This window comes from Eschrichtius robustus, chromosome 3 (assembly GCF_028021215.1).
Source record: "Eschrichtius robustus isolate mEscRob2 chromosome 3, mEscRob2.pri, whole genome shotgun sequence".
Lineage (NCBI taxonomy): Eukaryota > Metazoa > Chordata > Mammalia > Artiodactyla > Eschrichtiidae > Eschrichtius > Eschrichtius robustus.
Window position 1 is genome coordinate 24,678,602 of NC_090826.1, and position 24,779 is coordinate 24,703,380.

Consider the following 24,779-nt stretch of genomic DNA (forward strand, 5'->3'; position numbering starts at 1 on the left):
CCTACTTTTCTAATCACTATGTGATCCTGGGCAGGACCCTGTCCTCTGGCCTCAGTCTCCCCACCCAAAGTTCTCTCTGGTCCCTCCAAAATCCAACCAGGGCTCCAACTGCCCTGGGAGGAGGGAAGAGAGGCTGAGACTGATCCCAGCAGTTTTTCATAAAACAACTATGCAAATTATGTACAAAAACACGCAAGACAGTAGGTTCCCAGCAGAGCCTACAGTTCTGGCCACTTTACAACCAGGCCTGGGCTGGAAGGACAGTAGCATTTACTGAGCACCTACTAAGCGCCAGGCCCCTTACTGATAGGACCAGGTGAAATGGGCCTCCTTACTCCATAGTCTCAGGCCAGGCAACTTGCTGGAGGTTACAGAGATCTCAGCTGGTGAGTCAAGATGGAGTTAAGGGGAGCAAGGCATCACCGGGGGGGGGGGGGGGGACTGGTGATGGGGAAGGGTCTGGAAGAGCAGAGAGAGACCCAATGCTGTGCGTCTGGTTCTCATCCCACAGGATAGGACCTAAAGAAAGGCAAGCTCAAAGGGCACAGGGCACCTCTGCCAGATCTTAGGGGCCACCTGAAGCCAGGGGCAGAGGCCCCAGAGACCTCACCAGCCCTGGGGTTCTGCTGGGCCTCCAGGAAACCAGACGGATCCTGCTGAGTCAGCCCGAGGCAGGCCCAGTCCTTCTAGCTGTGCTGGGACACCACACAGCTCTCCATCCTCCCCAAAGCCTCCCCAGGCACATGCTAGGCACACACCCTGAGAACACACAACACACACACACACACACACACACGAAATGTGCCCATCTGTGTGTGAGTGTGTATCCAGGCTCAGCCTCCTGAGGAGTCCGGCTGTGGTCTCCCTCACCCTCCCGTTTGCTAGGTTATTTATAACCAGCACAAATTCACAAACAGTGGAGATACAACTCCCTACCCCAGGTCTATTCTGCTGGCTTCTGAGCTGCTCCATTTCGAGGGGTAGAACAAGCCGGACTCAGTATGAGTCACGGGGGCCTCCAGGGCCACCACCACCATCACCTAGATGGGAAACTGAGGCATAGAGCAAGGAGTCAGAAAAAAACTGGAGGAGGGACTGGCGGAGGCCCCAGAGGCTTGCCTAGGGTCACATTCACCTCCAAGGCCACCTCTAGCCCCAGATAACACTCTCTGAGATACAGAGGCAGACGGATGCCCCAGCCCTCACCCTCATGTCCTGCATCCTGGGAGACAGGTGGGACCTCACAGTAAGCAGGAGCTCTGAAGCTAGATTGCCTGGGTCCAAATCCCAGCACTGGCCCTCAGCGGCTGTGTGACCCTGAGCAAGAAAATCCACCTCTCTGAGCCTCATTTTCTTCTCCTATAAAACGAACATAATAATTGTACCAACCTCAAAGGGTTGGGAGGATTAAATGAGATTATCCAAACAGGATCTCAGCCCAAAGCCTAGCTACCTCTTGGCTGGGCGACCTTGGGGCAAGGTGCCTGGCCTAAGCCTCAGTTCTCCCATCTGCAAACGGGACAACAGTACAGCCCAGAAGGTCACGAGAACTGAAGCAAAGGTTCTGACACAGAGTAGGTGGTCAAAACACACAGATTCCTTTCTTTTTTCCTCTGCTCTCACGGGGCCCCGTGATTCCCTGACCACCCTCAGCTTCTCCCCTTGATAATCTTTATCTCCTGTCACTAAGTGCATGGAGGTTTTTACAGCTATGGTGCCATTGAATCTTCTAAACAACTCCTTAAGAGATAAATTCTCTCCCCAATTTTGCAGTGAGCACTCTGCCTTGTCAAATACAGGTGTTCTATAAATACCTGAGGGATGAATGGATGCAAGAATGAATGTGATCAGAAAGTCAGAAAATAACAAGTAGTGGTGAGAATGTGGAGAAGTTGGAACCCTCATGCACCACTGGTAGGAATGGAAAATGGTTCAGCCACTCTGGATAACAGTCTGGCAGTTCCTCAAAAGGTTAAACTTAGAGTTACCATATGGTCCAATAATTCTACTCCTAGGGTATATACATCCAAGGGAAGTGAAAACATATGTCCACATATTTTAAAAAAAAAAAAAAAAAAAAGCAACATTATTCATAACAGCCAAAAAGTAGAAATAACCCAAATATCTATCAACTGATAGATGGATAAATAAAAGGTGGTGTGTTCATACAATGGAATATTATTAAACAAAAATAGAAATGAGGTCTTGATACATGCTACCACATGGATGAACCTTGAAAATATTATGCTGAGTGAAAGAAGCCAGTCACAAAAGACCACATCCTATTTGATTCCACTAATATGAAATGTCCAAGATAGGCACACCCATAGAGACAGAAAGTAGATTAGTGACTCCTAGGGCTGAGTGATTGGGAAGAAAAGAGGAGTGACCCTTTTCTAACCTTAATAGGTACAGAGTTTCTTTTGGGGGTGATAAAAATGAGTAATATTGGTGATGGTTGCACAGCTGTAAAAATACTAAAAACCATTTAATTACATGCTTTAGATGGGTGGATTGTGGGGTATTTGAATTAAATCTCAATAAAGCTGTTGTTTAGAAAAAAAGAAAAGAATGAATGTGTGATTGAGGCTCAGAGAGGGTGACGTACTTGCCCAAGGTGACACAGCAGAACCTGGACTCAAATGCTCGGATGGGAGAGGAGGTGACCTCCCTCTGAGTAACCCCTAACCAAGCCCCAGGTGAAGCCTCCCCAGACCCCACCTCCGAAGGGCAAACATTGACTCTGCAGACCACAAGGGGGAGAGGCCAGTGCAGCAACTGCTTCCCCTGTGCTTGCCAAAGGCTACTTTGTCAGGTGGGACCAATGGAAGGAGCAGGCTTTGCCCAGCGGGACCCAAGAGAAGGGAGGCAACTCCAAACTCAGGCTGGCTGCCATCTGCATCGCTAGACCCCAGTGTCCCCAGCTCCAGCCACCAGTGGTTCCAGGATGTTCCCACTCAGACCCTCTGTCCATGTGGCTGGCCCCTGGCCGCCCTCAGCAAGAGACATGAGGATACGTCCTTGCCAGGGAAGGGGTCAGGAGGATGGCGAGGCCCTAGTGGTGAGCCGCATCTGAGTGTGAAGTCAAGTCCGCCTGCCCCTCCCCCCGTGGCTGTCTAGGGCAGCCGTGAGAACAGACACCTCATGGGTCCAGCCCCTCACCCTGCCCTGCCTCCACCTGGCTCCGGCACCAGCCTCCACCCAGCCCAGCTGGCAGCCGCTGAGCCCCAGGCTGGTTTCCACTCCCTGCTCTCTGTCCCAAGGGCTGGGCTGAGGCACGAGCTGCCAGGCCTCTGACAAGTGTTTGGTATCCCCCAAACACTTGATAGAGGGTATCCCCCCTCTACCAGGCTGGATCCAGGTTTGAAGCCTGCACCGCCTTAGTTCCCTGCTCCACTCCACAACTTCAGCAAGCTTCGCCATCCCTGTCCCCCAATCTGGTCACGAAGAGGGGAAGCGGTCTCCTCGCAGCTCAGACTGCAGGGCAGGAGCCACAGCGAACCCCGAAGAGGGGGGGAGCCAAGAACACCACGAGGACCCCCCAGCCCTCAGTCCCAGCTACGGGTGGAGGGAACCAGAGAAAAGCCCAGCGGCCCATGTCCTCTCCCCGACATCCTCACCAGCCTCCTGCAGGTCCAGCGCCTCCTGTGTCCAGCCAGTCCGTCCTCAGCCCCCTGCCATAGGTTCCACCCTCCACACCGAGCTCAGACGGAGTCCAAACGCCCCCAGGGCTTTAGGGACACAGTGCCCGGCCCCCATGTGCCCTGAAGTCCAGGGATGAGACACACCCTCCGCTCCTCATACGTCACTTGAACATGACTCCCTGACCAAAAACTCCTTCAGCTGACCCATCACCTGACCCTCTGCAGGCAGGGTCAGAGGCCCTGGTCCTGGGATCCTGCCATCAGAGCCCCAATCACACCAGCTTGGCCTCCCTCCCCACAGGGGGGGGCTCCACCACAGCCAGCCCCACGCCAGAGCAGGATGCCAGGGACATCCAGACGAATGAGCCCAAGTGGTCCAGCCCCAGAACCAGAGCACAGACAGTGCTTGTGGGAAAAGGGCCTGGCCTGGAAGAGCCGGGCTCGAAGATGGACATGCGGCAAAGGGCTATTCCTGGGACCCAGCTGGTTTCCCAAACCCCAGGACAAGGACAGTGTGGTGGTTGCCACCTCTGCAGTGATAGAGGCCTCTCATGACCACTGCCCCCGCTACAGACACTACTGGTCACCAGCCCTGGACAACGTGCTGGACTCTGAGGCAAGTAAACCCAAATTCTCGAAACTACCCCGCGGTGCAGTGGTTACCATCCGGCTTACAGAGGACACGGGTGAGCTGCCCAAGGTCACCCAACTGACGAGCAGAGGTCAAGGTCAGAGCCCCAGCGGGGCTGCTGCCCAAACATCATTATCCCAGCCACCCCTTACAGGCTCACACACATGCATCCAAGCAGGGGAGGCCGGGTAGGGAGGACTCAGCCCGCGCAACCTCGGCGCACCTCTACAGCGCCCTGGGTAGCGGGCATGGCCTTGCCTCCCACAGCGTGCTGGGGACAGTCTCACCTCTGAGCCAAGGCCCACGCTGACCCGCCACGCCGCATGACCTGACAGCATTTCTCAACAGGAGCACTGCAGACCCCTGGGCGGGACAGTTCTCCAGGCCCTGCAGCATTTAGCAGCCGTGACCCCCACCCCGGGAAATGCCAGCAGCACCCCCATTACAGTGACAACGAAAAGTATCCCTGTGCATTTCCAAAAGCCCCAGGCACTGATACCTTCAATGCCCAGCTCAGGCCCCACTTCCTCCTGGAAGCTTCCCCATCCCACCCTTGTCTCAGTGACCACCCCCCTCCCTGCTCAGGACCCCACATTCAGCACCTCCCGGCTGGGCCTCATTTTCCCACTTAGTCCAGAAACACTCTGACCATTAATGGTGTTCCCAGAGATCAGAATCCCCCCGGAAACGCCTCATACTGAGGATTCTGACTCAGGGTCCACAGCAGGCAGGTAGTTAAATGAAGGAACTGCTTCGCCTGGCCTCTCTGACCCAGCTGTCACTTCCCTTGGGGACACACAGCCACACCCCTCTCCCTCCTCCCCAGCTTGTCTGTACCAGGGTTTGGTAAATCACACGTAACCAAATCTCCAAAAGAACCCAAGTTTTGAGTTTGCAGCATCCCCGGAGGTCAGGCAGAAGACAAAGCTCTGAGGCCCTCTGCACCCCACCCCCCCAGCCCCGCCTTAATCACCTCTAAGGAGGCCAGATGAGCAGCTGCCCCTTTGACCTGGGCTCCCTGGACGCTGGGATTAAGCGCTGGGATTAAGGACGGACACACTCCTGGTCACTTAGAGCTCCAGCAACACGCATGTGTGCACGTGTGTGTGTGTACATGCAGCCTTGAGGTGCACACATGTGAGCACCTTCAGGGGCATTGCTGGGCATGTGTACAGGTACACTCGTGTGTGTATACCTTCGGGTTGTCTTAGGTGGGCTCAGATGCCTGTGTGGGCCTGGGTGTGTTGGTGTGAATACAAGGGCTGCATCTCTGCGAGTGGTCCGTGTGCACCTGGTAGAGTGCGTGTCCCTGTCTCTGGGTGCCTGTGTGTGTTCAGGTATGTCTGTGGGTCTGTGTCTCCACGCGTGTGCACAGGACAGGGTGTGGGCTCAGGTCTGCCTGTTCTTTCACGTACACAAATGGGTCTGCACGTGCACACATTTCTATCTGTGCATCAACCCCCCCACCCCGAGGTAGGAGAGCGTCTCCCAACTTCGTCCACTATTCTCCCAGGAGCTGTTAATACTGTGGCCACCCCAGGTTGTTGGCAGCAAGCCCCCTAGAGCTGAGAAAGAGGAGAGACAGCAACTTGGGGGCTCCTGACTCCCCTGGCCTCACACCTGAGTCACTAAAACAGCTGGTGGCAAAGGAGCAGGCCACAAATGTCCCTCCCTGCCCAGACCCCAGGGCCCCCATGCAACAGCACAGACACACAGCAACACACCACCACACACGCATGCGCCCACAAACCCAGCCCCTCGCCCGAACCTAAACAGAAACATGGCCTTAGCTCCACACGGACAAAGGCTCACCCTGGGCGCAACCACAGACCTGCAGACGGTCCCCCGAACTCAGAGCCGGAACCGCCTCTTCTGGAGCTGAGATTGCCGCAAACCAGCCTCCTGGCTCCCCCGCCTCACGGGAGAACAGGATTCACCCATCCAGGGCTCAGCTCCCAGGGCCCACCCAGGGACCTGCCCTGGGGGAGCTGTTCTGCCTCTCAGTGCTGGGGACCCTGAACATCCAAGCTCCGCCTTTGGGCTCGGCGTCCTCACCTGAACAGCGAGGTGAGGGGCTGACTTCCTGTGGCCCTTTGCCCTTGAAACTACACTTCTGGAGGGGCGGATGAAGGGAATGGGGGGGTTCCAGGCCCAGAGGGCGAGGAGTAGAGTCGTCCCTCTAGCCCTGACCCTAAACACCCCCTCGGCCCTCAAGACCCCTGTCCCCCAGGGGACTCTTCGGGTTCTGGGCCCCTGAGTCGCAGCCGGGAGACGAGAGGTTCCCATCAGCCCCGAGGAGGGAGTGAGGCAGAGGCCTCGGGGGAACCAGAGCAGGAGAGGGAGAGAGAAAAGGATGGGAGGGAAGGAGAGGAACAGTGGGCCGACAGAGGAGGAGGTGTGCAGGAGGATGGCCGGTGGAGGGAGATGGAGGGCAGAGGGGGAAGATCTCTCATAACCAAGCCTGAACCTCCGGTAAAGAGGCAGGAAGTGCCCTCTTGCCCCAATGCTCCCCGCTGCCAGCCTCCACTCTCCTCTTCTCCAAGCTCGGGGATCACAGGAGGAGGGGGCTGGGGAGAAAGGAGGAGATGGGACAACAGGGGAGAACCAGAAGTAAAATAGACTGAGGAGGTGTGAAAACATGAAGGAACAATGTAGCAATGTCTGAATTGGGGGAAATGAAACAAAGTAATATGTGTGAAGCTGACCAGGGAGATGATATAATGGGCTGAGTAGCTGCTGCAACAATGTATCCAGGTGAGGGCTCCAAGGAGGTAAGGATGTAACCCTGTGGGGAGCCAGACACTAGGAAGCAAGTAACAGAATTGGGGCTTAGCAAAGAATCCTATAGCTTGTAGAAGAAGAGCAGTGCCTGGGAATCTAGAACAGGGAGACAGGAGAGAAGGGTCTGAAAAAGGGCTCACTGTGCTTGGGAGCTGGGAGAAGAGGCTGGTAAATGATTCCCAGAGGAGGGGACATCCGTGCTGGGTTTTGGAGGATGAGCAGGAGTTTGCTGGAGAAGAACAGTCCACAGAGAGTGAACAGCCATGTGGCAGACATGAAAGCAAGAGAAACAATGTTGTGCTCTATACCCAGGGAATAGCCAGGAGTCTTGGGTGGTAGAAGGGGGGCAAAAGGATGAGGCTGGAGAAGCACACTGAGTACACTGAAGGGAATCAATTTGGTATAGAGTCTTGGGCATGAGGGCAGCTGGTTGGGTCAGGAAAGGCCTCCTGGGAGAGGTCAGTGGGAGCTGGGCCTGCAGTCTGGGCAGAAAGAGACAAGTAAAGAGAAGAAACATGGTACAGGGGATGGTGCCCTGCCTAGGAGTCAGGAGACATAGTTCTTAGTCCCAGCTCAGCCACCAACTTGCTGTGTTACTTTGGGCAAGCCATTGTACCTCTCTGAGCCTCGATTTCCCCATGGGCAAAACCAAAAGGCTGAACTAACAGCTCTCAGAAGACCCTCACTATGACTCGAGAGCATTCCTTTGGCCTCGGTTTCCCTTTCAGGACAATGACAAGTTGGACAACAGTGTCTCCAAAGGCCTTCCAGCTGAAATCATCTTCAGTCCTCTGATCTTTCCCCGGCCTGGGCTGGCCTCAGCCCATGGCCCAACCTGAACAGAAAACATGCAGCAGAGAAGCCCCACGTGGAAGCCAAGAGTCCCAGGCCCAGCTTGGGGCTCCCCCAGAGCAGCCACACAGGCTCACCCAGCAAGACCTGACTGGCCTTAAATTCATCCTCTCAGTGCACCACACTTTACAGTTTGCAGCACACGTGGTAGCATGCAGCAGAGCTTGTGCATCAGATAGTACTCTGAGGCTAGACTCTTTGGGTTCAAACCCTGGTAAGTGTGCCACTTACTAGCTCTGTGACCTTGGACACGTTTCTTAACCTCTCTGTGCCTCAATTCCCTTTTTTGCAAAACCAAGGTAATAATGGTAGCTCCTTCATAAGGTTGTAAAGGTTAAGTGAGCTTTTATACATAAGACATTTGGCAGAGTAACTTGCACACGGCAGGCACTCAACAGGCATAATTCAGTATTCACATCATCACATCCATGCTCTTGTTGTCATCCCATGCCAGCCCCTCAGCGTGGGGTTGCACCCATTTTACAGACCAACATCTTCTACCTTGAGGATGGAACCCAATGCCTTGGTTTGGACTCAAAGCCCACCTTGTGAGCCACTGGTTCCCCCATGCTGAGGCCCTCTGGTGTTCAACTGTTCAGCCCCAAAACACCCCGTGGCACAGGGCCAGGCACCCGGGAGGTGACCAGTGAATGTCTGTTAAATGTAAGAAGCAATACACTCTCATTAGAAACGGTGCCGCGTACAGCAATGGCTCTTCCACCCCAAAGGGAGGTATGTTCCCATCTCCACATATGCCTCTCCCCGAGCTGGGACTTACTATTTTTAACCACACTTCAGTTCCCTAATATACCATGACTTTTCCCACCTCTGAGCCTTTGTCCACCTTGATCCCTCTGCCTATCAATGTGCTGCCATCCTTCAAGGCCCGGAACAAAGGACACCTCCTCCATGGAGCCCTCCCTGATTCCCCAGAGCCAAAACCAACTTCTCTTTCCCCTGACTCACTTCCTCAGCCCCTCACCTAACTGGGAGCTTCCCTGAGGTCAGAGAGCAGGTTGAACCCCCTCAGTGTTCCTAGGGCTCAGCACAGGCCAGCCACAGAGGGGACAGCAGTAAACAGTGCCTGCAGTGACTGGCAGGTCAGCAGCAGAGTAGGGACAAGAACCCAGGCACTGGACTCCCTGCCCAGTTGCTCCTCTCTGCCCAGGAAACCAGACTCACAGCCCAGCCTCCAATTGGCCTGGATCATGTCCCAGAGGCTGGGAAGGAACGTGGTGCTCAGTGCGATGGGCAAGGAAAGGGCCCCTCCTACCCTGGCCCAGGAGGAACCATAGACAGGCCACTTGAAGGAAGCAGGCCTCCCATCCTCCCCCCAACCGAGCAGGTCTGCCCTCCCTTCCCAACTGCGCTACCCCAGGTCAGGCCCTGCCCTCTCTGGCCCCTGGTCTTTCTGTTATTTCCTCAAATGTGAAGACCGGAAAGGCCCCTGGGTCACCCAACTCAATTTCCCCACTTTACCCATGTGGAAGTAGAGGCTTGGGGGCAGGGGGGAAGCTGCCCATGGTCACATGACAAGCCACCTCTCAGATTCACCTCTGAGACATAACAATCTTAGGGAAAATATAATCATTAAAAGAAGTAAAATAAAAGTAACTATTCAGGAGCAGCTTCCTTTTAACTAGCTGCCGACTCGTTAACTAGCTGCCGACTCGTTAACTAGCTGCACCTCCCCCCAGCACTGCTCCTCATCCCAGCCTAGTGAATGAGGCACTATTGGCCCATTTGACAGAGGAGGAGAGTAAGGCTGAGTCAAGGAGTCGCTTGCCCAGGTTCACGATGCTTCTGTGGCAGAGCTGGGATTCGAACCTGTCTGCGGGTGGGAGGCAGGGCCTCCTCCCTGCTTCTCTTCAACGCCTGCCCTCACAGCACAACACGCCTGCCACAAACCCACCAAGCAAGGCTCACCGACAAGATGCAGGACACACGCAAGATACACCTGCACACCCACAGCCCCCAGCCCAGGGCCAGGTGGAGAGCAGGTGCTCGATCAATGTCTGCAGAATGAACAAACTAGGCCATCAAAAGACAGGCCCGGTGCCCGAGCCCATGCAGCCCTGAGCCTCCTTGGCCCGCCCGATGCCCCCAAACAACACGGCATCTCAGGAAGCAAACTCCAGCTGCTTGCTAACTGCCTCACCTGGGGCACACTGCTTAACCTCTTGGGCCTCTGTGTCGCCATCTGTAAAATGGGGTAACAATACCTACCTCATAGGGTCGTGGTAAGAACTGAGATAAAGCATGTTAAGCGCTTGGAACTGTGCCTGGTACGCAACACGCGCTCTGTAAGCACCGGCCACTATCACTGTCACCATCACCATCGTGCCTGGCTCCCCGACAAGGGAGCAACTTCAGGGCAGGAGCCAGGTAGAATTCAGCTGCAGACACCCTCACCCCACCCTCAATGGCAGCCTAGCCGTGAGGAGGTGGCAGGAAACACGTGGTAGGTGAGCGAAGGGCTGAGACAGACGTGGGCACCCACCCTGGCTGTGGGCCCTGGAGAGGGTGGCAGTATATGGGTGCTGCCAGGCACCCCGAGAAGCAAGAATATCCTTCCCCTGCTCCCACTGTAACAGCCCCCCACCTCTCCAGGAGCTTTGCCTGCTCAGTCCCCACGCAGTCCCCCACATCCCAGCCCAGGAAGGGAAGGCAGGCCTAATGAGCCACCCACAGCGCCCTGGTGCCCGCAATCGAATTGGCAATCAGCTTGCTGCAATTAGATTTCCCAGATCCTGCTCGTGATTGATTCTAAATTACCCTTATTAAAGTCTGGGCCGGTGAGCAGGGCTTGCGGATTGGGGGCAGGACAGGTGGGGCCTGGCTGGCAGCTCAGGAGGTGCAGAGTTCTAGGAGGGCTCGGGCTAAGGCTGATCCCAGAGTGAAGCAAGCCCATGGCCCAGAAGCGGGGTATAGGCCCTAACCAGCATCATCCCCCACCCCACTCCCACTCCTCAGATTCCTCCCCAGCCCCCCAAGTCCCCACCACTCATCGCTCATCTCAGAAGACCCCAGTCCTGAAGGGGTGTGATAACAAGGTCAGCAACGGGGCAGATAGAACCCAGAGTAGTTGAAAAGCAACTGAACACCCAGCTCCACCAGTGCCCAGCCGTGTGAGCTCTGACAGGTGGCTTGACATCTCCAAGCCTCTAAATGAGTGGAATGCCACCAGCGTCAGAGGGCTCAATGAGACCACCTCCCCAGTCCTTGGGCAAGGCCCCAGGCCATCTCTGGGCTTCAGGACTCCCATCTGTGAGACAGCAGGCTGCAGGCTGCAGGGCTGCGGGGCTGATGGTCTCTTTAGGGCTCCCCCACCCCTGAGGGCCTATGCAAACAACAACAGTCACCTACTCTGGGCCAGGACCTGTGTGATGAATGGAACACAGCCGAGGTACTCCCCAGCTGGGAGGAAAATGGAAAGAGCCCAGCGTCACCATGTCCTGGGCTATACCTCAAACAGCAAGGTCTCTCTGGGGTTCCAGGACTGGAAGGGCCTGAAGAGTCATCAAGTCCAATCTTCTGCCTCCAGACTTACCCACAGGCTGCCAACAGCTCCAAAGAACCAAATTCCCCATGAACTCAGTACCACGAGGCACTGGAAAGTGCTTCCTCTAAACTGGCCCAAGTCCTGCCTGCTGCAATTGGGAGTCCAGGCCCACGTTCTCCCTCTTAGGGTAGCCCGGTGGGGATTCTGCTTTGGGTCATTCACGATCGTTCAAACTTGGTTCCCAAATTCTCCACCCCCAAAAAGCAATTCCTCGGTGAGATCAAGAAAGGGACAGGAAAAGAGCAAAACCAAAGCAGGTAAATGGAAGAGATCACTATTTGTAGGAGCAGCCCACTTCTTATCAGGCACTTTATTATTTTGTGTTGTTCATTCTCAAAGAACTCTGAGGCAGAGGTATTCTTAGCTCATTTTAAAGAAGAGGCAACTGAGGCTCAGAGAGGTTAAGTGAACTTGCCAAGATCACACAGCCAGAAATTGGCAGAACCAGGACTTCAACCCTGGTCCAGTTGGCTCTGGGGCCCCCGTTCCCTCAACAACCTCAAGCTGCACCCTCAGGTTTGGCGACCCCAAAACAGACATAGCACCAAGGCCCAGGTGGGGACCCAGGGGTGGGAAGGAGGCAGACCTCAGCCAGCTGGGGCATGTAGAACCCTCTCCACCTGGTATAAAAGGCCAGCACAGGCATTCCCTGCCCTCCACCCTCAGCAGCCAGGTAGGGAAGGGGCCAGATCACTTGTCAGGGGCCACCCTCACCCCATCCCCCAGCTGGGCCCTCAGCCATCGCTGCTCAGACTCCCCCTGTAATCACGGCTTCCTGTTTGGCGCTGAGACTGGGCCTGGTCAGTGGGGGAGGGGAGCGGACACCCCTCTGGCCAGGGCCTGCTCTGGAGGGAGGGGGGCCGGAAGTGAGGCCTACCCGGCCTCCTGGAATCTTGGGAGGCTGGGAGCCAAGGCAAGGGGAGGGGGTGTCAGCCAACAAATATTTACCAGGCGCTGGCCTGATGTTCCCAGGATGTGGTGGAACATTAGGGGGGACAGCAAGACAAGCCAGGTGGTCTGGGACCAGCCCAGACCCTGCTCGCTGCTTCAGGGGGCAGCTGGGGGGTGAGCAAGGGGCTGGACCCTGGGACAGCCTCGGGCTCCAGTCACCCTGCCCCCCACCCCGGACACAAAATCACAGGGCTCCAAGCAGCTGGGCTGGAGCCCAGAGCCACAGGGCCTCTGTCCCACCCAGACGTGGTGGCCGCGCCTTGGCGCTCAGACCGCAGGCCCACCCCCTACGGCCCCCTGGCGCCTCCGAACCCACGGGCACACACCTTGGACCCAGCAGGACTCTGCCAGCCTCACTGTCACCCCAACTCACCTCCAAAGTAGACAACACAAAGCCCCAGCCTGGGCTCCAAAGTTCACAGTCCTGGCTTCCTTCCTTCCTTCCTTCATTCATCCACTCATTCATTCATTCAAACCATTCAATTCTGGGCCAGGCAAAGAGTTGGACTTGGGGGTTCAGCAAAGAACAAGTCAAACACAGAGCCTCCCTAGGGCACTCATGGTCTATCAAGAAAGTATTCTGATACTTCTCCTGACTGCTGTGTGACGACCTCCAAGTCACTCCCCCCCTCTGAGGCTCAGTCACTCAGACCAGAGAGAACCTTAGGTGCAAGGGGGCCAGGACTCAGGGATGGGGTGGTAGGGATGTAGATTTGGGCTCCACACAACTTTCTAAGGGTCAGAGGGGATTAAAGGCAGGCCTGGCCGCCTATGCAGAGAGTGAGCCACAACACTGGGGGCATCCAGCGTGTGTCCAGGGGGAATGGTGGCTTTTTTAGACCCCTCTCATCCTGAGGTTCTAAACATTTCCCCTGTCCTGTGCCATGATCACATGACCCAGACACAAGCCCCCGCACCCCCCCAATCCTGTTGACTCCCTGCACAGTTTATAAAGCTCTCCCTCGACCCGTCCCCCATGACCTTCAGAATAGCTCATTTACAGATCACAGAGCCTTGTGAGGCAGTGGAGGAGCAAGGGCTCCAGGGCCAGACCCTTTCCCCGCCGCCCCCCCCCCCCCCCCCCCCGATGCAACATGCCTCCAAGGCTACAGTGAGAATTAAATGAAAAAAGATAGGAGATATGCCCTGCCCAGAGCCTGGAAATGAGCAGGCATTCATGATACAGGTAATGTGGGCATAACTTGCGGGGAGGGAGGGCCCAGAGAGGTAAGTACCTTGCCCAAGATCACACAGCAAGAGAGGGTAAAATTAGGACTGCAGTCCAGTTCTATTAGCCTGCCAGGCCCTGGCTCAATCCAGCTCTGCCACTTGCCAACTGTGTGACGTTGAGCAAATCACTTAACCTCTCTGTGCCTCAGTTTTCTTCATCTGTAAAATGGGAGTTCTAACAATTCCTACCTCCAAAGATTATCATGAGGATTAAATGAGCCAATGCATATAAAGTGCTCAGTGGGCAGGGCTCTCAGTATGCCTTAGCTGCTCTTTGTATTATTAAGCCCTCAGAGGTGTGGAAGCTGCCTCCCAAATCATGGCCTCAGCCACTGCCAGGCTCACCACCTCCCATCCCCAGCTGTCTCAGTTTGCTCCAGCCTTCAGGAATCCTATTACAGCCCCTTCTAGAACAACCCATCCCTCTCCCCGCAGGCAGCTCTGGGGGATGGTCCCAGCTCCAATGGGAGGGGCAGAAGGGAGGCCTGCAGCAAGACCTGGCTTCTAGGGGGAGCTCTGTCTCGACCCTCTCCCCTCCACGATGCCCCTCTCATTCACCCCACTTCTGCCCCAGCATTTTCCAGATGTCAAGCCCAAAGCAGCCCCTGCCCCAGTGCTGCCCTGGGGCCTCCCGGGACCCCATGCCCCAATCCATGGGGTGGGAGCAGCCATTTGTTTTCAAAAGGCCACACTGCTTTTTCTCCAGCAGAGCTCAACCCCACACCAACCCCCAATATGAGGGAACAAGAAACCCACTGAATTTGTAGCTGGGGGCACTGTGTTTGCTCCCCAGGGAGCAGAAAGCACCAGGTTCCAATCCCAACTCGGCCATGAGAATGGTGTGACCCACCCCCCCCCACCCCCGACCAATAACACCCTTAATAACAATTGTATACATCAAGTATTTGTCCTCAGTTGACAGGTAAGAAAGCTGAGGGTCAGGGCAGGCTACAGCTTGCTCAGTGTCACATGGCAACCATTTTTATAGCTTAGCTTAAAACCTCCTCCTCCAGGAAGCCCTCCCTTGCCCTCCGGGCTCCCTCCTGGAAAGGCCCCATCTCCTGAGGGCTCAGTGGCAAGCTGTGCTCAGTCTCCCCAAGGAGCTTATTTTCTCATCACAACACCCCTGTGAGGCTGGCACTGTTATTGTCCCCATTTTACAATGAGGACGTTGAAACAGAAATCCCTTACCCGAAGTTTCTGTCCCCGGAGCCCCTGCCACCTTGGGTGCTAACAGCAACAGATCCCTATGGTATCCCTGTGTCAGGACCTGGCCTGGAACAGTCTAGGGAACCCCACATTTAATTTTTACAGTGAGGACAATCTTGCCCTGGCAACCCAATGTTCACAGTCAACCAGAGGAGCTGGAGGGAAGAGGAGTAGGGAGCTCCTGGATACTTGAAATCGTGGGGGTGGGGAGGGAGCAGGAACCACCAGGCATGGGGCTGGGGATTCAGAAGAATTCCCTGATTGATTTCCCCTTCCCATGGTCCCTCACCCTACCACTCCCCATCCCTACCACATTCCCAATCACAGAATGGCAACCTTGTAAAAGAACAAGAAGTGAACATTTGCTGAGTGTCACTATGTGCCAGGCACTGTGCTAAGAGCTTTATATGCTAACCCCGCTCATTCTCCTATTCTCCCCATTTTACAGAGGTGGAAATGAAAGCACAGAGAGGTTAAGTAACTTTCTCAAGGTCGCATAGCCACAAAACAGTGAACTCCCATCACTGGGAATTCAAACAAGGCTAAGACACCTAAATCCCTTTCAGCCCTGAGCATCTAAAGAACACTTTTCAAGCTAAAATTTCCAGGATCCCCACACTCTGGGTCTTTCTGGGTAGTGACTTAAGTACAGCAACTGAAGTGGCCCTGAAGGCAGATGTCTCTCAGAGTCATAATTAGCTGGTCTCTCAGGAGAGAGGACTCCCAGAGCAGAGGCCAGGACACACACGCACGTACCCCAACTCACCACCTGCAGCGCGAACGAGCCCCACTACTCCTACTGAGGCCATCCTGGAAGTTGCTCCATTCACACACACACACACATTCACACACACACACTCCCTTTCAAGCTGGTGGGCACCTACGTGTCATCCTGCCCTTCCCCCGCCCTGGGCCAGCCACTGCCCATCCCAGTGATGTCCTGGGAGGCCCCCGCCACGGAGGCCACTCCTGGAGCCATCCTGGTTGGGGCTCTTCTGGTCTAATCTCAGTCCCTCCTGCTGCAGGCATCACCCTCTTCCCCTGGTGTGGCACCCTGGCCACTGGTCACCACCCATTAACCCTTTGCCTCCCAGGCCGGATGAGGTGATGTCCTTGCTCGGCAGCCGGGCCCCTGGAAAGGGGTGAAGCCTGGAGAGGGATGCCCCCTACCTCATCTGGAGCCCCACCCCTCCTCTCCTCCAAGTCAAGCCCACCATCTAAGCCTCCAGGCCCAGACCCCGGGGGTGGGCTTTATCTGCCACCCAGCACTGGGTCTGAGCCACGCCCACTCTACCTCGGCCTCAGATCCAGGGGCAAACTGCCTCATCGGGGCCTTTCACCTCCGTGCGCTCATTTAATTCTTTCTACCACCTCATGGGGCACGGATTACGAGCCTTGTTTTATGGATGAGGAAAAGTTGTTCGGCGAGGGACGTGACTTGCCCAGGGGTCACCCAGCTCGGGATCCTGCTGGGCTGCCAGGTCTAAAGCATGCTGTCCGGCATCCCTTTCATTCATCACACACCAAACATTGACTGAGCGCTTCCTGTGGTTGGGCACATACATCCTCTCATTTCACCTCTCAGAAGGGTGTTATTAGCCCCGTTCCACAGAGGGGGAAAGGGAGGCTCAGGGAGGTGAGACAACCTGTCCAAGGTCACACCACGAATCAGGGGAGGGATCAGGATTTGAACCCAAGGCTGTGTGATTTCCACATCTTTGATTTCAAAGATGGTCTTCCAGAAGTGTAGCTGAGAAAGTGACCCAGTTGCTAGGATGGGCTGGGTCCCTGTCCCTCCCAGGGGACCTCTTTTCCTCACCTTACCTGGGGAAGAACTGGGGATGAGGCACCCAGCCCACCAGGCCCCATACTCAGCCTGGCATTCAACACTCCCCCACCCACCCAGCTCATAGCCCCCAGATGGGAAAGGCTGAGGAGTAGCCTGTCTGTCCGAGATGCAACCTCTGAGCCCCTGCCTGATCTCCCATTTCACAGACTGGCCAACTGAGGCCCAAAGAGACTTGCAGTGGCAGAGTAGGCACCCGGGGGTGGGGGGTGCCTGAGAGGCCTGGGTCCCTCTCAGCCTGGGGAATGGGGAACAGGCATAGCTCCTAGAACCAACCAAGGGGATCGGGCCTAGAAACCCCCCCAGTTCATGCCCAGGCCAGGCTCCAGACACGTGCCCATAGGGAACTCACTTGGGACCTGGGTCCCTCAAAGGGGAGGAGGTGGCCTTTCCTCCTGCTCCCCCTGATGGAGCTGGGACTGAGCTCAACCCCACGGCTGCTGCGGTCACTCAAAGGGACACCCAGGGGTCACCTCATACATATATATATATACTCACCGCTACCTGCACACTCGGCCCCACTCAGGGGCGCAGGCTCCACGCACGGGGTAACCCATGCACCTGCCAGCACACGCCTGCACACACACGCACACACACTCCCATGGGCTGGAGCACACACCCACCACAGAGGTGTCCCCCTCAACACACTCACCCCCGGAAGGCACACACAGCATGGCCAACGGTCCCCAGCCCGTCCCCGGCACACACCGTGCACAATGGGTCACCCTGACACGACCACACGCAGGTAGGGCACGATGGCCCCCATCCATAGGGACGGACTGGTCCTCACGCCTCATCCTTCACCCGTGCACACCCCACAGGTCCCAGCACCCTCCACGGAGGTGGCCACACACGCGGTCACACTCACCCAGCCCCTCAGGTCACCTTCACACAGGTCACCCTTCACCCCTCCCCCTCCCCGGGCCCCCTGCCCTCCCGCCGCGACCCTCGGAGGGAGGAACCTAACGCACACCCTCCCCCCGCAGGGGGGGGCGACCCGATTCCCTAAAAGTGGCCGCGGTCCGGGCACACCCACGAAGCAAAGCCACGTCTGCTCAGACCCGAGACACGCCCAGCGCGGCCCCGCGCCCGGACCCCAGCCCGGACCCCAGGCCGCCCACGGGGAAGGGTCCCGCCCCCGGGGAAACGAGACCCCGGGGAAACGAGCCCCCGGGAGGCGCGGGCGGCCAGGCACTGGACCCCCGCCCCCCCCCCCAGGCCGGCGCGGCGCCCGAGCCGGGGCGCGGGAGTGGGAAGCACTCACCCCCGCGGCGCGCCCCGCCAGCAGCAGCAGCAGCAGTGGCGGCAGGAGCAGCCCGCGGGCCCCTGGCCCGGCCGCGGCCCCGGCCCCAGCGCCAGCCCCGTGGGCGGCCCCGGCGCGGTGCGGCGGCCCGGGCTTCATGGCGGCGGCGGCGGGCGCCTTTGTTCCCGAGGCGGCGGCGACGGCGGCGCGGCCCGGCGGCTGGCCCGGCGCGCTCTCGGTCGGAGCTCCGGCTCGGCGGCCCGGCTCCGCCCGGCAGCTCCGCGCCCACGGCCGCCGCGCCTGCAGGAAGCGTGCGCCGCCGCCAGGCCGCCCCCAGCGCGGGGGGCGGGGCGGGGCGGGGCGGGGGGGGGCGGGGCTGGACGCCGAGCTCCCCACGCCGCCCGCGGCCGCCCGGGTCCCCCCGCGCCCCGCACGCGCCCGCCCGCCCGCCCGCCGCGGGATGAGGCGGGGGGAACGTGCGACCCGAGACGGATGGCCGGCCTGGCGGAGACTTGCTCTGGGGTCGGGGTCCCTCAGCGCGCGCCTCCCTGGGCCGTCGCAGGGCTTGGAGGGGAAGGACCCCGCGTGCGGATGCGGGGTACGACCCGGCTCGTCGGAGGGTCTGGGTAGATGGGTCGCATCTGCGTGACCATTAATACCCTCCCGCTAACGACTCGGTTCACTGGCTCTCCCAGGACCCATCACCCCCGCCCTCAAGCCGGTCCACAGAGGGGGACAGAGGTCATCCGAGTCCACTGGACTTTGATGTCTCCGCGGGTGGGCAGCGGGAACTCAGAGCAGGCGTGGCCCCCTTTGGGCCCTGTCACTCGGGTGGGCAGACCTGGCCTAGTGCTGCTTCCCCACCAGCTGCGTGACCTCAGGCAGGTGTCCCCAGCTCTCTGAGCTCAGATTCCTCACTGTAGGATGCAGACCCTCTACCCCTGCCCCACATTCCTTTTCCCAAACGTGGTCATTGTGCGTTTCTCTGTTGCCTTTATCCCCACCTGACATACGGTGCACTTCACTTACCCACTGGGGTCTCCCACCACTAGCACATGAGCCCCAGGAGGGCAGCGGTTTGTGTCGTCTTGTTCACTGCTGTGTCCCCAGCACTAGCCCAGGGCCTGGTGCGTAGCAGTGGCTCAATACAAATTTGTTGAATCAATGAATGTGTTTCCCACTCACCTCCCAGTCACCCCCACCCACCTGTTTTGGGGGAAGACGGGGGTAACTATTTATTTAGCCCTGACCCATGCCAAGTGCTTTACAGGGGTTATCTCATCTCACCCTCTCAGTGACCCCATGAAGTAGGTGCTGTCAATAGCTCCACTTCCTAGATGGGAAACCGAGGCCTAGAGAGGGGAGGTTATTTGCTAGCACTGGCAGACGGAAAGTCTTTGCCCTCAGCCCCCATGTCCCCACACCCAGTGCAGGGCCTGTCATCAGGAGATGGGAAATCGTTGAGCTGAAACTGGAACAATTCCCCCAAGGAAAAGGGAACTGAAACCAGGACTCGTGGAGCCAGTAGGGGTGAGTGCCGGGTGGGCCGGAGGAACAGACTCGGGCACCAGCCATGATTTGGGGGTGTCGGAGGAAGCTGGACTGGTCCTTCAGGGGCCTTGAGAGGAGGTCCAGAGGTCAAAGGTCAGCTCATTAGGCGGAGCTGCATTAGGTGTTCCCTGAAAGGGAGTGAGAGCCCCATCCCTAAAGGGTATGTCAGGCCAGGCCAGCTGCCCTTTGGCAGAGATTTGGAGAGGAAGGGAGGGAAACTTTCCAACTCTCTGAGATTCAAAAATCCCTAGGAATTCTGAGGTCCCAGCCTCTGGGAATCCCAGTGCCAAACCTTGAGGAATTCTGACCCTTGGGCACCTTGGGAAGATGGGTGAAGAGGGGCTGATGGGACCCAGTAGGTGGGGAGCTGGTTCCAGTTGAGGCAGCACAGCTTGGAGTTGAAGAGTTCTGGCTCTGGGTTGGGCAGATACCTGGGTTCAGATCTCAATTCTGCCAGGTGTGAGCTGGGTGACTCTAGATGAGTGAGTTTACCTCTCTGAGCCTCAGTTTCCCAACTGTAATATGGGAATAATGACCACATGGGATTCATTCATTCATTCATTCATTTATCATCCAAAGGTAAAGTGAGTGCCTGGGTGTGCCACACACAACACTGGCCCAGGGCCGGGTGCCAGCTTGTGAAGATTAAATGAGCTCTTCCTGACATTGTACTGGGGGTTCAATAAAGGTGGCTGGGATGATGTTTATAAAGTAAGGGACCAGATGTAGGGACAGTCACTTCCCAGAGGGGCTGCTAGAGGCCCAGGGAACAGGCTGGTTCTGAGGAGCCCCCAAAGGGCAGAGTTGGGGCCAACAGGGTGAGGGTAGGGGGTATGAGACGCCAGATGTCAGCTCTGTGCAAGGAAGGACTTTGGAACAGTTGGAACTGGCCGCAGATGGCAGTGGCTACTCTGAGAGGTAGTGAGTACTCTGTCTTGGCAGGTATACAAGGCTCCAAAAACTAGCGATCAGGAAGGCCATTAGAACAGTCTCCATGCCCAGGATGGGCCGTGAGCATGGTCCACCTTCAGAGGTTCCTGCCAGTTCTCAGACTTCTGGGGACTTTCCTGGTGGCACAGTGGTTAAGAATCTGCCTGCCAATGCAGGGGACATGGGTTTGAGCCCTAGTCCAGGAGGGTCCCATACGCTGCTGAGCAATTAAGCCCGAGCACCACAACTACTGAGCCTGCGCTCTAGAGACCGCAAGCCACAACTACTGAAGCCTGCGCGCCTAGACACCGTGCTCTGCAACAAGAGAAGCCACCGCAATGAGAAGCCCACGTGCCACAGTGAAGAGTAGCCCCCGCTCGCTGCAACTAGAGAAAGCCTGCGTGCAGCAACGAAGACCCGACGCAGCCAAAAATAAATAAATAAAATAAATAAATTTATTAAAAAAAAAAAAAAGACTTCTGGCAGCAGCAGCCCTCTTCCCTGACGTCCTGAGGAGGGGGAGGGGGAAGATCTTTGGGCTGAGCAGGCCAGGAACGCCATCTGCTGCTCCTCAGAGATACCGGTCACAGCCCGAACTGAGCCAGGTCTGGGCCCCGAGGGTCTCATCCTACTCCTCACCAACCCCACGCCCCCACCCCCATCCCCCCGCCCCACCCCTGCTCTGCTCTTCTCGGGGTTCACAGCTGCACACATTCACCGCATTCCAGCACCCGAAGCTCCATGTAGTGCCCCTCCCCCACGCCTACCTGTACATCGGAGCCGTGTCCCAGCATCTCAGGGTCTCCCTCACCTGCCCTCCCCATCCACACAGGCACCTGCTGCTGCCCCCCTCCAAGCTCAACTTCCACGGCCCACTTGGCCCCTCGGGAGAGCCTGCCTGACTTCCTTGGGCAGGGCTGGTCCCGCCCCGGCCAGCGCCCATCCTTGCCCTCCCCCCCTTTCAGTCTCTACCATCTGTCACCAGCCCCCACTGAAGTGGGAGCACCTCAGTATCCCCAAGAGACAATAATCACGGAACCCAAACAGAGCTGACTCTATGCCAGGCATGGCTTTACAAAGTGCACACTGACATTATCCCCACTTTAGATGATGAGTTGAGACACAGAGAAGTTAGGAGATGTGTCCAAGGTCACACAGCTGGTGAGTGAGAGCTAAGCTCTTGACCCAGGCTCTTAATGGTAACACTGTAATGCCAGGGGCAGAGGTCTGTTGGGGAGTATTCAATGAGTGAGTTAAAGAGTCAGTGAGGGGATTCACACTGTCACATGGACACAACCAATTCGTGGACGCACTCAGATGAGCCTGGAAACCAGACACCCCCCCCCACAGGCATGCCTAACAGCCAGGCCTCACCACCCTCCCCAGTGAGACCTTCCTCTGCCCTTGGCCAGGGCTCCTGGCTCCAACAGGGCAGCAAAAGGGAAGTGGAGGCCTCAGCCGGCATCTCTGAGCTCCAGGCCCGAGCTGCCTTATTTGGAGTTGCATTTCTGGGCCTGGCACACAGTAGGTGCTCAGCAGTGGTTGCCTGACGCCACCTGCCCCCGGAGGTTTGGTTAAACAGACTGGCTCTTTGGAACTCACATTGCCAGGACCTCCTGAGGGCTTGCTCTTCGCCAGGCACTCTGCTCAGGGCACCTGCCAGGAACGCTGTCCCTCACTCCTCCCCACAGCCGCGTGATCTGTGTACAACAGACACGCTTGCCTCCCAGCTTTGTAGCCGAGAGGAGCCCTTCCAGCGGAGCCTGGCACACAGGGAGTGCGACGCATGCATTCGCTCCTTTCTGGCTCCCCATTTTACAGTTGGGGAAACTGGGGCCCTGAGAGGCTGGGTGACTGGCCCCGGGTTACACAGACAGAAAGTGAGAGTGCTGACAGACCACTGCTGTGCCCTCCCCTGTGGCCACAGGGGACTTTGCGATCCTAACTGACCCTCCAGCTCAAGACAATCGCAAGCCTGGGAAAACCAGTCTTTGCCTCTCCTGGGCTGCCCCCACCTCCCCCCTGCCTCCTCTGCACCCACCTTCTCCCATCATAACTTCCAGCCTTGCCCAGGACTCAAGATGGAGGCCAGAACCCGGGTTTGCTTCTGAGAAAAGTCTGAATGACATCAGTGCTGACGTTATTGACCCCGAAATCAGGAACCAAAGCAGGATTCTGGCAAGAAGGCTCTGATCTAGGGCCCACAGAGGGCACTTGGGGAGACTCTGACTGTCTGTCTGCTGCCCCAGCAAGTATCATGGGATAAGCTGAGCGGCTGCTGGGAGAGTCCGCAGGGCCTGGGCAAGAGTGGGAGGGCTTGGCCTCCATCTGTGGGGGGCCCCTGCCCACCAAGGGACCTGCCTGTGTGAGGGTCTCAAAGGGCCATGCCTCGAGCCTTTCCTGAGCACCCTCACCCCCGTGTTCTGGGCAAGTCCCTTCAAGATGAAGGGTGGGTGATGCCCCCGGGCACACAGCTGCCAGGCATGGGGCCAGGATTTGAACCCAGGCCTCTGCTAGGTCTGTGAGCTGGGGGTTTGCAAACTAAGGACCCAAAGGGTTCCCAGGAGGCCCCTTGAGGCAGGTGTGGGGATGGGGGAGGAAGTCTGACTTTGTTTGAGATGAGTGCGCCGGGGGCCACAGAGCAGGGCTGGCCATGCAGGAGGGGCAGGTGGATGCAGAAACCCTGTCTCTGGGTCAGTCTGGCCCAGGTGCCAGGCCAGCCAGGGCAGGGTGGTGGTGGGACGTGGAAGAGGAATTGCCGAAACAGCAACTGTTCCAAGAGAGAGGTGGGCTCTGCCCTCAGGCTGAGCAGGGATGAAAACAGGGGTAGGTCTGACTCTGTGGGGCCTGAAGCTTATACAATTTGAGGGGATCACGAATACAAAATTAGGAACAAGGCTTTGGAAGGGGGTTGTGCCAGTGAGGGGCCCTGAAGCTTAAGCTTCATTAATTTTACATTAATTGTGAACAGAAGCCCACAGCCCCGCCAGATGCCATCCACAGTCTAGCAGAGCCAGCAGGGAGACTGGGCAGGGAGGGGTTAACCTCACTCTGAGGCTTTGGGTGTCGTGGAGGGAATATAGGAAGGCTTCATGGTGGTGGTGACGCCTCCACTGAGCCATGGCGGGCCGGCCTTGGAGAGTGGGTGCTCTGAAGAGGTCACACTGAGGTTCCGCCCACCCGGGAGGGAGGAGGGCTTCTGAAGTCTTGCGCTCGAGCTGGAGGCTTCAGAGGTCCTGTGCGTGGATGAGGCTGAGAAGATTCTGCAGGTTTGCTCACTGTAACCTAGAATGACAGTATGTAGGGCCTTGAGCTGCTCTCCTCACTCCACCCCTTCATCTGCCCATCTCACAAGTAAGAAAACTGAGGCCTGAGAAGTAGAAGTGACTGACCCCAGGTCACACAGTCAGTCTGTGGCAGAACCTAGGCTGCTTTGCTACCTGCCCTGGGGTTTGCTCTACCCATCCCCCTCTCCTTGACTGATTGCCCTGTTGTTTGCAAAGACTCTTGAGGTAGGACCCATCCCACAACCAAGACCTCATTCAAATCCAAGACCCTGACTCCTTGTGGCCCCCTTTAGCCAGTCCAAGGTCACAGGGCTCGGAAGTGGCTGTTGGGCTGGGGTGGGGGGGAGAGCCCAGGCCCAGGAGCTGTGTTCACACACCTGCCCTCTTCCCTTGGATGGGGGAGAGGAAGGAGAGAGGGGAAGGGTCAGCAGAGAGGCTGAGGAAGAGGAGACAGCAGGAGGTGACGAAGGCACTGCCATTCCAGAAGCCATTTCACTCACACACCCCCGTTCCTGGGAATAAATTGCACATTTGAAGTCATTTTCCTGGAAGAAAAAAAAGCCTCTCTAAAAATATATTTTCTTTCTCACCTCATCCTGGGGCTAGAGCAGCCCAGCTGGGTGACAACCAAAAAAGCCAGTGGAGGAGAGTGACCTGGAATTGGGGAAGGGGGGGGCGAGGGGGGAGTGAGAAGGATTGAGGGGCGTGGGAGACCCTCCTGCCCCAACACCATGGAATCTGAGTGAGTACGACTGTCACTGAGATATTTCATGTGTCTTGTGGGGCTTTTATCTTTGAGACTCACAGAGACTAGCAAAGCTCACCCTCATGTTCCTGAGCCCCTGCTGTGGGCCAGTCACAGATCCAGGTGCTAAGGGAGTTGCCATCCCAGGGCAGGAGGTGGGCAAGGAGCAAGGACAGTTGGCCCTCCGCATCCTCGGGTTCTACATCCATGGATTCAACCAATCTCGGATGGAAAATATTTGGAAAAAAATTCCAAAAATTTCCAGAAAGCAAAACATGAATTTGCCACACGCCAGCAACTATTTACATGGTGTTTAC

At 57.1% G+C, this 24,779-nt stretch overlaps 1 protein-coding gene across 1 annotated transcript in view; it reads right to left on the reverse strand.

Annotated features, from left to right (window-relative positions):
* Nucleotides 1-18,123, reverse strand: part of SDC3 (syndecan 3) — a 37,694-nt gene extending 19,571 nt beyond the window's left edge. Inside the window, exon 1 of the mRNA XM_068539339.1 lies at nucleotides 17,971-18,123. Coding sequence (XP_068395440.1) covers nucleotides 17,971-18,108 — 138 coding nt within the window. The 5' untranslated portion in view covers nucleotides 18,109-18,123. The remainder of the gene's footprint in view (nucleotides 1-17,970) is intronic.
* Nucleotides 18,124-24,779: the final 6,656 nt, after the last annotated feature.